The 16,563-nt window shown below is 41.2% G+C and overlaps 1 protein-coding gene across 1 annotated transcript in view; it reads right to left on the reverse strand.

The window, feature by feature from the left end:
* The window catches only part of LAMA4 (laminin subunit alpha 4), a 102,559-nt gene that overhangs the window by 78,312 nt on the left and 7,684 nt on the right, over positions 1–16,563 (reverse strand). Inside the window, exon 2 of the mRNA XM_057413197.1 lies at positions 419–520. Coding sequence (XP_057269180.1) covers positions 419–520 — 102 coding nt within the window. The remainder of the gene's footprint in view (positions 1–418; positions 521–16,563) is intronic.

Below are 16,563 nucleotides of genomic sequence, written 5' to 3' on the forward strand. Positions count from 1 at the left end.
CTCTTTCCATATTTCTGATGGACTAAAAGTTTTCCCCAGCATACTGACCCTCACAAATATTACATGCAGGAAATGTTTTGAATCTACAGAGATAATTTAAGTAAGTGAGAATGAAATTTGGCCAGGATAATCTTATTAATGTATTGATCTTGGCCATGCTTATGATTGCACTTCAGCAAAAAGCCCCTGTGGTACAGACAGTGCTTTTGCTGTGTATTGAAACTGAGCACTGGTGTTAATAGAAGAGTCAGACCCTGGATTCTTGGGTTTGCCTGGGAAGTATTTCCTTCAAGCAAAGCCTCACTCAAGAGTGAAAGAAAGTGAAAGGGTTCATGTTATTATTGAAAAAAAAAAAAAGAAAAGAAAAAAGATATTGTTACTCAGTGAGGGACCAGCAGAGAACACAAGAACTCCTTACCACACAGATTCCAGATCCATCAAGGCATCTGTTTGCATTACCATTACAGTTGCAAGGAGAGCATTTTCCTGAGTTGGTACGGTAAAATCCTTCTTGGCATTCCTGCAATGAGAAAATAAAAATAAAGTATTTCCTATGCATGCATACTGGGGAGTTAGGTTTGGCTGATAGGCAGGGGAAAGCAAGAATTACAACAGTCAGGTCTCCCCAGAGCACAGCGCACAACCTCATCATAGCAGACCACACACACACATGCTGCTGAACTTGAATCTGCTCTTTCATTCCCTGCCCTTGTGCTTGGTTTTTTGCCTACAGTATTTAAGCTGTCAACATTCCTACCTGTGTCCTGCCCCTGGCCTGCAGTGGGTGCCCCTCTGCAGGTGAGGACCTGGTTTTAATTCTTAATGCATTTTGTACCAGAGGATGAGTTAACTAGAAGTGATGATCCTTATTCAGTAAAGAAAGTGTATTCATAGGAAAATAATAGATTTTCTAAAAAAAAAGAATAGCTTTATATAATTTATTTTGCATGAAAGCTTTGATGAGCTTTGGATGAAGAGCCTAGAGGAGGCAGAAACATATATGCAATCTCACCCACTTATTTATTATGTTGCATGAGAAATGATTGAACTGTTGTGTCTCCCAGGGACTGATTATTTCCTGGAATTACAACAGGCACATCTCACCAGCCTCACAACCAGCCAGCCAGCTAGCCAGCCAGCCATGCTTTGATGACAGCCTTTCACAGCAGCCAGCCAGCTTCCATTCAGAAGAGCATTTTCTTGTTATTTCTTAAATGTGTGTCTGTGCCTGGTGTATATAGTTTAATACTTTTGATGATTTAAAGAACTTACTGAAATTAAACAAAAGCTTGTAAGTATTTATGTCACCTTTTTAATACTAGCAGAGCAATAATACAAGGAATCAGAAACACAAACAAAGCTATTAAGATGTCCCTCTAAGACTGGAAAATAAAAAGAAAATGAAAGAGCATGGCTGTTGTTTGATATGTTTGTGTAAATTCTTGTCCTCCACTGAGGAACTTCTACTTACTCTGCAAAGCTGGCAAGACACGCACAGGTTGACCTCAGGAGCAGCCTGTCATGCAGTCAGCAAATGCTCACCCTATGCAGTCTCCCTGGATCAGATGTGTTATATTAGATCCATGCAGATTCATGGATTTTTGGATCCTAATCCTCTTACCATGTTTAACTCTTGAAATATTGTCGCAGAGCTGCTGTGAAGGCTCTAGCATATCATATATTCAGAAACCGTGTACCACACCCTGTTTCTGCTAGCATTTACAAGTGCTGTCCCTGAGCTGGCTGTCAGACCCTGAGATACACCAGACTGCCTCTACAGCACTTTATGTATTCTGTGGCTCTTGAGGACACTTATCTTTGCAAAAAGTGGGAAAAGTGGAACTCAGGCGAATCAGAAAGGTATGATCCTTCTTGCTTTTTTATGAGCTATGAGGTTTCTTATTATATTGTACAGATCTGATTAGGGTTAGATTTCCTTTATATCTACCTCTTCCTCATTTTCCTGGGTTGTCCTGGAATAAAGGATGATTTCTTTTCTGCACTGAGCTAACCGTTGCTTCCTGTACCTACTGTAAGCTATGACATGAACAGCAGTTCTACAATATCAAATGCAGCACTGTGCAGTGATACCTCCACTAGCTGCAAAAATTAGTCTGAGTAGTACTGCTAAATAGCCCTCCTGGTGGCTGTGACTATTTAACCCTGGCTCAGTGCCATGTCCATATGGCTTCTGGGACCTGAACTTGGACATCTGCGCAGTTCTGCAGTTATAGCTGTGGAGCCTTGCGTAGCAAAAGCCAACAATCCTGAGATTCATCTGCATGTTAACTTCCATTCTCAAGGGTGGCTAGACATTCCCATCCAGCCAGATAAGCTGCTTGTTTAGAAAAGAGTGTATCTTAAGAGATGAACAACAACGAGCTTTAAAAATTAGGTTTACAAATAAATCATAAATCTTATGCTAGAGATCTCTGAGAAGCTGAGATGAACATAAATGGAAATCTCAGTTGTCTTTACCATTCTTATAGACAATATTTTATCTGGTTTGCTTTGGAAACATTTTCTTAGATAATAGCTCCTAGGGGGAAAAGCCTTCATACCATAGCCACTTTGAGACCGCAGAAATACTATTTGTACTGCTTATTTCTTTCAGTTGTTTAGTCTTAACACCGAGCTGTAGGACTGGCATCCACCAGACTAAGGATTTCAGCTGAATGATTATGCCACATGCTGTGGAAGGGAGACAGTTTCTAAATTGAAAACAGATTCTTATCCCAGTGTCCGTCTTGGCAATATTTCTCCCCACCCATGGAGATCTAAGGCATGTTATATTCTCTGATGCCCTTCAATTAGTGGGTGGTCGTAGCTGCTCCATTAGTGTCTGCCCAAAAGCTTCCTTGGTTTTTCAGGTCTAAGCAGAATAACTTTTTACTTAATGGCCGTGAATACGAACAATGAAAATGAATATGTGTAGAGTGCTCTATGTTAGTCCTTTAGTAAGTCATAAAGATCATCACCTTCATACTTCAACTAAGGGTATGCCTGCACTGTAGCCATAAGTGATCTTTCATCTAGTCCACTCACGCAACAGTAAGAGGTTAGGTGCAGGTCAGTGCAACTTCACTGCTACCAGCTGTATGGGCAGAGTTGTACTGTATTTGCTGAAGTCCACTGGGAACCAGTTTAACCCCTAACTAAGCAGACATACTTCCCAGTTCCTCAAAACATCTACCTCACTTTTGGCTGCCTCTGCTATTCTTCCTGTCAGAGCCCCTTTTGAAAATGAGATACAGGATCCTAAGAAACCTAGGTATTCTTTGGCAACATTTTTCTCCCCTCCTTATTCAATTCATCACAAAAAATCAGAAGGTGTGGATGCTCACTATTTTGATACAGTATTTTAAATCATGAGTTACATCAGTTCAAACCAGAAATGAGGTATTGACAATCCATGCTATGATGGAAGTGGGGTTGAGGGGAAAATGAGATCCAGATTGTTTGTTTCGGGTTCAGAAGTTTTCTCAGGCATTCTCAGTTATTCTGATATATTTTTGTTGCTCCTTGCCCTACTAGTGATAATGGAGTGCTCGGTTAGTTGTTCCAGGGCATGAGCCAACACTGTATTTATAAAAAGAAGTGTGAGAGTGTTGAGCTAATTGAGGGATTCAAATGGCTGAATGTTCTCTGAGCACAACATAATTGCACACAAAGCACAAACAGGTCTGGAACAAAATGGAAATACCCTCCCTGAAAAATCGTTATGTAGGCAATTGAGTGAGGAACATTTCCGTTCACTGTCTGTTTCTGAATGGTGAAGACAATTAGTAGGCCAAAATGTTAGGTCTGTATTAGCAATTATGTCTTCACAATTATTAGATTTTTTTTTGCACAAGGGACAGTGTTTGTTCCAGTTCAAGCTGAAAAGTCCAATCTAATGTGAACCTTGCTGAGCTGTTGAAAATCTTTTATGTTCATGGTACATTTATTCCCCCCCCTCCCTTACATCTGGATTTAATTATTGCATTTCTTAAAAACAAGGACCAGCTGCAGTGCTGAAAGCACTGTGGAGCCCATCGTCAAATTCTGTTTCTTCAGACCCTTCTGCTGGTATGGGTGCAAGATGGGACTGAAAATGGAAGACAATCCACATTGAGTATGGCTTTACTCCCATATTGCATTCAAGCAGTTCCACCAGTTTCATTGCAGCTGCTCCTGATCCGCATCTGCATAATGGAGGGTAGAATCAGGTCCCCATTCCTCCCCTGCCACCAGCTAACAATAGTGGTGCAGCCATCCCAGGGTAGGTATGTTTGCTTTTCCCAAAAGAAGAGTGCTATGCTAGTAACATGCACAGAGTGTTGTCTGTGATTGTATCTGCCTCAGCCAACTGAAGAAGGGCAAAGCATGGTTTCAGGTGCTGTCTTCCAATCATCCATACGGACTGATGGTTCATCTTCTGCCTTCATTTTGCTCTTTGACAGATTGCGATTTTCCTGACAATGTCCAGGCATGGCTCAGAGCATAGCATTGGTTAGGATGTGTTCCCCCAAAGCAGTCTATATGGGACTGCTATTTGCTGGGCAAACAAGGAGAAAACTTCAGCACATGGACCTGGGCTGTGTTATGCTACCTGGCTAGAAGGTCCCCACTCTGCTTTATTCAGTAATTCAGATGTAGCCATGGACTCTCTGATCTAATGGTAAGAAAATATGGCGTGTTTCTTTAGTTAGTACTGGAACTTGTGACTTTCCTGTGAATATATGAACCCACAAAGGGTCTCTTTCTTCCATAATAAAAGGCTCCCTTGGATCCACACCAGTGTTTATTATTCCCAGAGTTTTCTCTTGAGTGCTGGGGTACATGAAGGGATGTGGATTCAGGATTAACTGGTCTACATTAAGACATTTCAGCCTTTGTTACATTCATTATACTCACGCCTATCAGTCTTGGGCCAGGAATCTCATTACATCTGATCTAAAACAAACACAGAAGAAAAAGATGATGCTTGCCTCCAGGACTTTTGCAAAAGAGGAGACAGCTGGTGCATTTGGGGAACGGAATCTGAAGAACAGCACTCAAAGTAGCAGCCACAGCACATAAGCTGCCAAGTCATTGACAAGTTTAGTGTCAGCTGACTTGGTTGTAGCTGGCCAACAGTGTTATGCTCTTTGCTGCTAGAGATAGAACCAAAAGGTGTACTTCCTTCCAGGTCTGAGAAGGATCCTTACTGGGCTAGCATGGATGTTCAGACATGAGAGCAAAGATCAAACGTCATGATATCACTTAGCAGATTCTCACTTCAAAGGTCTGTTCAGGGTAGTAGAAGTAATTGCTGCCCAGGCAGAGTTTAATTCTATAAACTCATGGACTTGTGATGAAATGAAAATTATCTGAATTATCCTAATAGATTAAACCTACGTGCAAAAATACAAACAAGTTCTATCCCATAGCATAAACACCAGTATTTTAGAAGGGTGATTTTTGATGTGAAGAGGCAAAAATATTTTTGTAGTTTCTGACAGCCCTCCCCCACAACTTCTTCATATACCAAGAGGTTAGAGTGATGACTGTAGCATAATATGTGGCATGCTACTCAAGTCATAGTACCTGTTCCCAATAATGCTCTTTTAGCCTTCACTGGAAGAGAATTAAATTATTTCTCATTGCCTGTCATCTGGTGATGGTGAAGAACATACACAGATAATTACCTCTGGCTAAGCTGACATACTGCAGCTTATTCACCTGCTTTATCTTAATGGGGTAGCGAGTTCATTGGACACGTCATTTCATTTTGAAAGGATTTTTGTCTATTCAAGTTTCCAGTTTTCTGCAGTTTGATCTGTTCTATAAAGGTCCTAAAAGTATGTCAGAAGACATATGCTTAAGGGAGTCTTAGTGTGAGAACTGTGAAGTCTGGTGTGACAGGCTACCTCTCAATCGAAACATCTATGGAGAACCGTGACATGTATTGTGAATTGCTTGCATAATAATATTTATCACTTGGCATAGGTTGAGCAACAGTTTCAGGACCCTCAGAAGTCCCCACTGTCTCTATGGAGTGTAAGAATTAAATAAAGAAAACACTACTTGAACATTATCAAGCTTCTCCTTAGAGTCCAGGGAACAGAAATTAGCAAAGAGCATTGCTTCTCTGATATAACAGGCATGATATCAACCATAGATACCTGTAAAAGTAGGACACATGAATAAATAAAGGCCAAGTTTTTAATGCATTGATAAAAAAAAATAATCAGACAAATGAGTGGAGCAGTATCTCTTCTGGCAGCTTTGCAATAAGGTGTAATGAGTTTCTGGAAGGAGTGGTTTAGCCAAACACAATTTTAGGGCTCATCAGAATACTAATTCCCTGAAACTCTCCATCCTTTGCTCTACAGGGCTGTATGAATACTCTAAACATCCTCCACTCACTTTAAAATGCTTGTGTCTAAAAGAGAGACCAGTCTTCTCAAAGTGCATGGCATTGCCATGGAAAAACAACAGCCCTCTGCTTGCTTAGGTTAGCAAACCTAAACATGTTTGCTTTTGTTTATTTTTCTTTTAATGAGCAGTATCTGGAATTGGCAGCCACAGTTCTGAGCCCTTTTTAGAGATTGTTTGCTTAGGCCAACTTGAGATAAATAACCTACTGCCCTTCCTAAAAATAAAGACATTTTCTTGCTTGACTATCTCCCAGTACTTTCATTTATGTAATTATTTATTGGAAATCAGAACATTAAAGAAAAAAGTCTGACAGATCAGTCCTCTTCTGTACATTTGATGCTATTTCAATTTCTCTGGTTTCCTTAGAATAGGTAAGGCTCTTTTCTGAAGAGATTCCTGGTCTCTATCAGCTACAGTGCTGTCATCACTTCCAGAAGTACTCAATCTCCAGGCAAGTGCTCCCAGAAAGCATGCTGAATTCTCATCATCCGGCAGGTCTCCGCAGGTCTCATCATCTGGCATGTGTGTGTCAGACATGAAGACATTCCCAGGCTGAACCCCATAGGACCTCCATGCTCAGGTGCAGTGCTGTGCTAACACAGCTGTAGCCATGCTAGTGTGGGGGCATCCTGGCCCACAGCCTCCACAGCTGGGCGCCGGGACTGCGTGTCTAAGGAACCCAAACCACAACAGGCTGGGAGCCATCAGTATGGAGACATCCACATGGGTAGAAGCCAGCTAGACACCCTTTGTATGGTTTCATTCCTTCTATACTAAAATGCACCTAAAGTAGGTCAGCTGTGCCTGTTGTTTTCTACTGACTGCAAAGGGGGACTTGGAGGGCTAACTTGTGTGTAGGTGCCTATACTGCATACAAAGTCCAGGACATGAAACCTATTGCACATGTCAGATGTGCTGTGTAGAAGTGTCCAGGTTATGACTGCTATGCTGTAGATCTGGCCAAGCTGCGGACACCCTGCACTTCCAAAAAAGTGCAAAGGCTCCTGACAGCCTGTTCTACCTGTCAGTACCTTCATGTAGAGAAAGTGGATGCATCTAACAGAAACCTTGATGTCTGACAGGCCCAAGTAATTCTCTTTCTACATTCGAGTTAGACTGATCCTGGCCTAACTCAACATGATGACAGGATGTTTCCCTTTGTCTGGATAATGGCTCCTCTGATATTTACAAGTATTTCTACAAGGAAGGTCTATTATATCTCTCTGCAACGGTGCCACCTTCCCCTCTGAATACTTGTGCATTCAAAAATCCTCAAACAGAATCTTTACGGCCCATCTCTCAGATATGTTGTTTTGGATTTTTTATTGGTTTATTGCTGTTAGTAGCTCAGTCCTGCTTTAACTTGATGGCTTTGGACAGCATAGAAAATATTTGGAAAGAAGTTGCTAAGAAATTAAGACATTATGGTCATTCAAAATACTTGGTGTTCACTGCAGCAAGGCTGACACGTGTCTGTGAGATATAAGATTATCCCATTTAACAAAGAGAAAAATTGATCCCTGCCATCATGTTAGTGCTGCCGTGTTTTTCCTGGTTCGGGTTGGAGTTAAGCACTGTAGATATAGCTCGGAAGAAGAGCTCTGATGCTGTGAGTGGCTTTGACAATCTCCAGAGCTGGTGACCAGAGTAAAACTCCCCAGATAATCATGCAACAAAGCTCTAGCACAGAACAGAGCATGACCCCATTCTAAGGACACTTTCTGGTTCCCTCCAAAAGGCATGCTTTTCGCTGCACTAAAAATACTGCTTTTGACTCCGTGGACACCCTACCTTAAAAGCACTCTGGAAGGTACAAATTGTATGGCTTATCATGTCTGGAAATCATTAACTACAGAACAATCTTCTTTACCTTGGACAGATATATGAGTCTACTGGTGTTTCAGTCAGCAAGAAAGTACTGAAGGCACCACTGCGACTTCTACATCTGCTTTTCAGCTCAGGACGTAAATGACTTCCAGTGTTTTTAAACATGGACTATCAAGTCCAGACTACCAGTTGTAGACTGATGGCCATTTGACCATTTCTTGCTCCCTGGGAGCAAAATAACAGACATTTCAAATTCCTCAGGTCAGATACATGTTGTTCATAAGCATAGACACAAAGATTTAGCTTTCCTTCAGTCTGTTGGGAAACTTCTGCAAACAAAAAAGAGCTACAATAATGTTGCACCCCACTGTCCTGACCATCCTGCCTTTGGTGACCTGCAGGAGAAACCTCTCTCCATTTGTTGCCAAAACATAAAATCCAGTGGATGTACCATATGCACTGTGTGCAACTGCATTTCTATGCTGGACCATACTGCAGGGACTCAGGATCCCTGGGGTCTTTGCCCTCTTACACAGACATCACACACTTTATGGACCATGGGAAAGATGCTTAACTGCTGGAGGTTAAATTTTGGCTTGAGTATTCAGTATGGGTAGCATTCAGGAGTATATTGTGACTGCAGGTGTGTGTACTTGGGAATGGACAAGGGTTAAGCGGGGGGAGAGTATGTAGCCATATTTTCTCTGCAGGACCCTGGTGCTGACTCAGCCATGCTGATTGCTGACTTGGTCTCAGAGCACTTGGATGGACTTTCACATTCACTAGAAAACCTATGAACTGCACTTGCTGTGTCAGGTAAGAGATTGGAAAACCTGCATGCATTTCCCCCTTTTCTGAATGCATAGACAGCTGCAGGCTCATCAGAGATTCATTTTACAAGACTGACATGGTATTTACTAATTAATGCTCTGGTTTGCATCATCTACATGGACATGCCTTTAAGTTATGGAGGTGGAGCCCTGTTTCTGGCAGTGGATGAACTGCCAAAAGCTTTTATCCCTATCTCACATCTTATCTAGCCAATGTTCCACTCATCCAGGCAGTGTGATGGTGCAGTGTACTTCACACCTAGACTTTTCCATTTTCGTGTGTGAAGAACTCACTGGTGATAGCTCACCAGCTCTTGCTGAAAGCAATTTTGTACCAAATGTTGACTACAGCTGAGAAACACTGTTAAGTAAATTTTGGGATTAAAGTAACTGATAAAATTTGAACTATGGTGGTTTTGTCTGTACCCAGAAGAGAATATGTATTTTACAGGTACATATACAATATCTAAGGAATGTGCATCGGTATGTAACCTGCCTTTCCTATTTGGCCTAGTAACCATGAAACACTATCTTCCCACACTTCATAACTAGGAGATAACAAATCACTGAGCCCAGCATTAGATGCTGCCAGATGCCTCTGTATGATCAGACTCCTGATTCCTGTTTTCCAAAAGGGTAGGGCTGTCAGTGATAACTCTATGAAAGCAGTACTTGTAATATTATTTGTTGCTTTGAATATTATTTGGCATTCCTCCTCTTCTTTGCAGCTTTTATCCTCATATGTTCCACACATAAACACTAGACTGCTCACAAGATAGCCAGCTTTGCTCTGCATTTTTTTCTGTAATACCTGCTATGGGAGAAGCTTGAGAGGGTTTGCTCTGTCCCTCAACAGCTGAGATGGTTGAGGTAACAGATGGCTGTATTTAAACACTTAGATTTTTGTTAATCCTCCAACCTGACTAAAGGACACATCTCTACAACTACATTTGATCTAACTACGGTAGGCCATATGAACAAGGGATCTGATGATCTTATGGATCCCATGTATGACTTGCAATAAAATTTGTTGGATTAAATTCTCCCTGCCTTGTTTTGCTCTGATTTTTTGAGGCAGGAGAGAGAACAACTTCTACAAGGTGTCCTTTGGACATTTATATACAAGTATTTGATAACAGCGCTGGTATTAACGCTGCCACTTCTTTACAAACATAACTGTATAATTGCAAATAATTTTTGTATAAATTTCTTCTAGCTCTCATGTCTCCAAAATTTGGATGGATTTGAATTTGCCAGAAGAGAAAGAGTGGATAGAGATTTAGCAGTTACAATATCCTCAAAAGCAGTGTGTAGCAGTGAGGGGTTTGCTGCAGACAGAATGTTCCAATAGGTCCATTTATATATAGTGAGGCATTGATTAAATCCATGGCTCCTCAGTTTATATATATAGCACCCCTTCACTCCAGTTTTTATTTATAGGTTACCTTTTAGTCTTGTCTATATTATATGTCTCTCTTGTTGGCAACAAGGCTTGAATGTAATTTAAACAGTCTTACAGTAAATGCCAACCAGATGAGATGGTCGTTCATTGGCCCTACTTGGGAGAGGCCTCTGTGCTTCTCTTGGGCTGTTTCTATTAATGGAGCATCTGAACATTACCCTGATGGGTTGTGGATCTCCACCTGCCCCCACTGGCTCCCACAGCCCTTCTGCTGTTGCTGTGTTCTCTACTCACGCTCATGTCCTCATTGTCCTGCTTTCTATTTGTCCTACTTTTCCGCTTTGCCTTTCCCTGCACCTGGTTCTGGTCACTCACCAACTTTATGACATACTGTCCTGGGTTCAGCAGTAGCAGTCATGTTTTTTTCCTTTGTGCTAGCTGGTGCAGTGCTGTGTTTTGACTTCCAGCCTGAGAACAGTGTTGGTGAAGTCGATGTTTTCAGTTGTTGCTAAGTGATGTTTACCCTGACCAAGGACTTTGTGAGGCTCATGCTCTGCCAGGGAGGAGGGGAAGCCGGGAGGAAGCAGAGACGGGGCACCTGACCTGGGCTAGCCAGGGAGGTATTCCATACCACAGCACGTCATGCCCAGGGTGGGGGGTGACTGGGAGTTACCTGGAAGGACACGGGGCTTCCGGGTGGAACTCGTTTTCTTGGCCGGTGGTATTGTATTCTCTTCCCTTGTTATTTTCCCTTATCATTGTTGTAGTTGATGGTAGCGGTGGTGATTTGTGTACATTGGTTGCTGGACTGTTCTTGTCTCAACCTGTGGGAGTTGCACTTTTTCGATCCTCCTCCCCGTTCCTCCAGGAGTGGGGAAGGGGAGAGCCCTGGTGGGGAGGGGGACACGGACCTCGATTGTTGTCAGCTCGGCACCACTCACTGGGAGTGAGTGAACAAGTTACCTGACTGGGTTTAAACCACGACACATACCCTTCACCTCTAATCTACTAACATCTTCACAGCAATAGTTTCATTATGCTATTTGAAATTAACGTAAAATATTCCTCCTGAACAGACAAGAAACTCATCACCTTGTTTCTATGCATGAGCTAACTATGTTCAAAAGGATATTGGGACTCAAGAAAACACATTCTTCTGCTTATGTGTTGTGTGACCATGAACATTACTTTTTCACTCAGTTTCTTGATCTGTAAAATGCAATAACTATAAATTGATACTCAGAATCACAGAATGGTTGAGGTTGGAAGAGACCTCTGGAGGTCATCTGGCCCAATCCCGCTGCTCAAGTAGGGCCACTTACAGCTGGTTGCCTGGGAGTATGTCCATACGTAGAATTGTAGAACCATGGAATCATAGAATAGTTAGGGTTGGAAAGGACCTTAAGATCATCTAATTCCAAATCCCCTGCCATGGGCAGGGACACCTCCCACTAAACCATGCCACCCAAGGCTCTGTCCAACCTGGCCTTGAACACTGCCAGGGATGGAGCATTCACAGCTTTCCTGGGCAACCCATTCCAGTGCCTCACCACTCTTACAGTAAAGAACTTCTTCCTTATATCCAATCTAAACTTCCCCTGTTCTAAGTTTTAATTCATATATTTTAGGAGAACTACTCAGAATCATCAGGAATAATGAATATCCTCACATGAGCAGACATTTCTGGTAGTCATGATTTGCTTGTTTCAGATGCCTGCAGAAAATATAAAGCTGTTGCTGGATCCAAGACTTCCAGTCCTTCTAATCCAGTGCTAAAAGAACTTTTTTGGCTTCCAGCTAAACAGCCATGCTTTAAAGCCATTTGCATATTTACACAGCACTGCTTGGCATGGTGCTCTTTCCCACTTTTTTGCTCCATTCTTTCTAAGGGATAAACTACTGTCTGGTATTTAAGGGCAACTTTTATGAGTGACCTGCAAGGATTTATTACCGAAGCACACCAGATATATGAAAAGGATTAGTCAAAGCGGGTAGGGCAAAAGAGAAAAAAATTACATTTCAGTGTTAAAATTTCACATAAAAGGTTGAAACCAACTTTGTAAGAGAGCTTTTAAGATGCTTAAGGAAAATCTGTTTTCTTTAATTCGTAAGAGGAAGGAAATGTGAATATGGAGAAATCTATTTGATGTAGTTGTTTTTGTTAAAATATCTTTCATGGCATTTGTTTTTATTGGATACAGTGATTAAAACATTTCCTTCTTCTTGAGGAAACAAATGAAGAGCTGGAGCTCTTACTGAAGGTACAAATAACATTGGTTCTGCTGATAACTTCCCCTTTTAACCTGCCCTGTTCATTTCTCTTAATTTGCTACATGCATCTTCCTAGACCAGACTGGCTATGGGGGAGGTTGCTGTGAGTTCTTCCAACCAGAGAGTTAAACTGTAACAAATTTAAAAATTAAAATGCCCAGGTGATGGCCTTTCTGAGAAATGTCATACTTCACTCTAGCTTAAGTTATCATTTGAAGAAATAAATTGATTTTAAATTCCCAGACCTTGAGTAATAGCAAATTCAAGATTGTACTTAAACCTATAAATCCCTATAAAGTGACATTTCAAATGGATCTTTGTCGTTCCCTGGAGAATGAGGCTCTCAGAAGTTAATGACTGACCTGTTGGACAAGCATGTTTTACCATCAAAGTCATCATAAAGAGAGATGGACAAGAGTCCTGCTCTACACCATGAGGTACTACACGACAGTCAGACAAAAGCAGACATCTGCTCTGCAATTTTATTTCTTTTTCTTTGATTTTTACTAAATTTATGTGTGCTTTGAAGCCTCAGAAACGCAGAGAATTAAAAACAAACAACCTTGCTCACCAGCTTCCCATTAGGCCTCCACACTCTATTTATATTTTCTGTAAGCCGCCATTACCTCTGGTGTACAGTATCAAATTCTTCTGAACTAGAAAGGTCACATTCTAACTATTATTACTGAAGAAATTAATTCAGTGTGTGACGTCATAGTTAGACAGTTAATGACACCATTTCATAGGACACTACAGCTGTTAGAGAACTGTCTGCGCGCAAAAAGCTATTCTATAGTATTTACTGTTTCAAGGGCAGAATCCCCATGCAAAGTAGCCATTTGCAATTTCAGATTTCATCTTCATTCTGAGAGGAACACATTTTTTAGCTTAGTCTTGGTGTAGTACATTAAATTCACGTTTTGTTGTCTTAAATTTCTGACATTGTTAACAGTGAAATATTCATTACTTCCAGAGTTCCACTGATGTTACAAATTAAGAATTACCTAGAAGTCGGTGAGGAGTTTTGAGCACAATGCTGGTTATCTTTTATTGCCCACTTATCTTGACAGGTATCTCTGTTCTAATTGCACGTAATGAGATTACAAACTAAAGCAATTATGTGAATTACATAATAACAAGTTTTCTGGGTTTTTAATTTAGCTTGCAAATGTAAAAGCAAAGTATTTCTTCCTGAAACAGTCATTTGGTGAAAACCTGAATATTGTTGCTTATTCTTATTTTTTAAATTTAATTCTAAGATGAGGTAGGTTCAATGAAAATTAAAGCCTCACTACTCTCATTTGCCCGTAGATCTGGCAAATTAATATAATAATGGGGTTTTCTAGGATATAAAATGCTCATTAAAGCTTCAGGGATGTGTTTCTGTTAAGCTCAGTAGTTTGAATCTTCAGGCATAAACCCCCCAAATAATCTAATGCCACTGGTTTTGAATCTGTAATCTTTTTCAGTAAATGAACTGTTCAATGAGTGATGAAACAAATGAAGCCTTATTTGCTGTTACTAGTGTCCTTTCTGCCATCCCCAGTGCATGGATCTCAATATTGTCTCTGTATGTCTGCATCCCCAGTGATGCTCCCACCTGAGAGCACAAGGCTGTATCTGGTCTGGAGCCACGCACGCTGTGCCTGGCCAGTCTGCAACTGCTGGAGAATATATCTGATGTCTGAATGAAGTCTGGTTTTCAAACTTTTGCTGTGTTAAGGAACAACTTAACTCTGTAAGATCCCCATCATTTATATATACAGAGGGTTTGAGCTCTCTGAATTTACTGAAAACATTGTGTTTGCCTTAAGGGAGACAGGGCAAGGCCCTAACTTAGTAACAACAAATATGAAAACTTCACCTGCTGACTTATCCCTGATGACTGGGGATATTTATATATCACCTGAGAAGTATCAACTGATCAGCTTCAACTAGAAATTTATTTTTGATGATAATAAAGAACAGATTATGATGCTGATGGAACCATCTTCCCAAAGTTTTAGACCAAGAACTCAGATGTGGCTGAAACTAAACCTAGTGAGACAGAAGCTAGTTACTGTAATTCTAGGTAAAATCCTGCTGATGGGGAAGATATAGAGCAAAAGCCACCTCCCACATTTCTCCCTGTAGCATAGTAGAGTTAGCAGTTGGAGAGAGAGTGAATGTAGCTAATTGCACATGGGTAATCCCAAACCAATAAGCAAAGCAGAGCCTGGGAACAGGGAAGAATGACAAGGCAACCCCTCCCCAGCTCACTCTCACTCTATATTTTTGCTCCTTGAGTGGGCTTGTGTATGTCTCCACTGTAGTAGTGACAGACTGATGGCGACTCCCACAAAAACACGCAACAGCTGAAAGCCAGATAGCTTTATGCAGAGCAATAGCATTGTCTATTAGGTTGACTAATTGTATTTAATTTTTCTAAGAATTCCTGTGTTGAAAATATTTTCAGGCTGTTACCCCTTCCCCAGTCCAAGAGGAAAACAAAATGCCATTCAGCAGCAGAGATGGGGTTGGATCCAATATAAACTTTCTCAGCTAGGCATTCTCCATGGAAGTGAAGAGTCATTTTTTCCATATACAGTGGGAAAGACAAAGCCTCTGCTTAAAAGGCATTCTTCTCCAAAAAGGGGGAGGGCTAAAACATTTTAGCTGTCTACAAGCTGGCTAACGATTAGAGATTAATACCGGCCTTTTCTCTAATGTACTTGTTACTACAGCCACTAAATAAAAAACTTGCTCTTACAGATGCTCACTGTTGAAAATAGAAAATCTACAGTTGTAAAGGTAGCTGTTTGATCATCCTCTTTCAAACAAAGTGCCAAGTTTACTCAATTTACAGGAAAAGGGATAAATAGTTCTGCACTGTTTCCTCATTAATCAACCTCCACCCAGTCCCTCCAAAACGCTCGCATGAAATGTGCATTCTGAGTCATACTTTCTCCTCTTGAGTCCCTGCGATAAGTGAGACATAATCAGTTGACAAACTACAGCATTACCTGAGAGATTTTCAGATAGAGACAAAATCTGGCAAGGGGTAAAAGAGGAAAGCAGTGTTTAAAGCAGGTATGGCTGTGCTCATGGGACACTGTTAAAACCGAGAGGGTAGATCTGGAGATTCCTTTGATTTCCCTTTTGCAGCAATTTCTCCTACCCCAGATTTCAAAACAGAGTGGTTTGATATTGCAGCTACTTGAAATGTTGGAATCACAGTAGACACACAGTGATTTGCTTGACTAGGAGCCGTGGCATCAATTTAAAAGCTTGTTAGCAGAAAACAGCAGCCAATATGAAAGTCTTGAAAGATCAAGAGAAACAGTTTCATCCATCTCTCCCTCCCAAGATCTGCCTAAGTGGACAAAACAGACAGCTGCTGGGGATGGCTGATGAGAAAGTGCTGTGTTTCTGGGTGGTTCTCAGAAACAGGGCTTCCGCCTTGATGATCACAGGGCTTTACAGATGTGTGGGAAGGAAGTGAGGCAGCTCGACATGGTTAACTTTGCACTACATGCCTTACATCCAGAATGGAGGTGGGCAGAGGCTCTGAAAGGGGAGAGGAAAAGCCAGGGCTTGGGAGGAGGGATAACCTGCCCCGATTTCCCACTGCCTCTTGGCTCCTGGCTTGTTTCATCATAGGCATAGTCTGATAATGAAGAAATTAGTTACTTTTTGGCTCAAAGAGGGGGAAGAGTAGATACATCAAGAGAAAAAACCAATAGTTTATTTCCCTATCCCTCATAAAAATCCATCAATCAAAGCCATGTTTCCAGTTGACTTGAAAATAATTAGCTGGTGACTTAGAAGTTCTGTTGAGCCTCTGCAGACAAT

The sequence above is a fragment of the Pezoporus wallicus genome, unplaced genomic scaffold (assembly GCF_028554395.1).
Source record: "Pezoporus wallicus isolate ANWC-B61680 ecotype Strahan unplaced genomic scaffold, APGP_CSIRO_Pwel_v1 contig_7505, whole genome shotgun sequence".
NCBI classification, from domain to species: Eukaryota; Metazoa; Chordata; class Aves; order Psittaciformes; family Psittacidae; genus Pezoporus; species Pezoporus wallicus.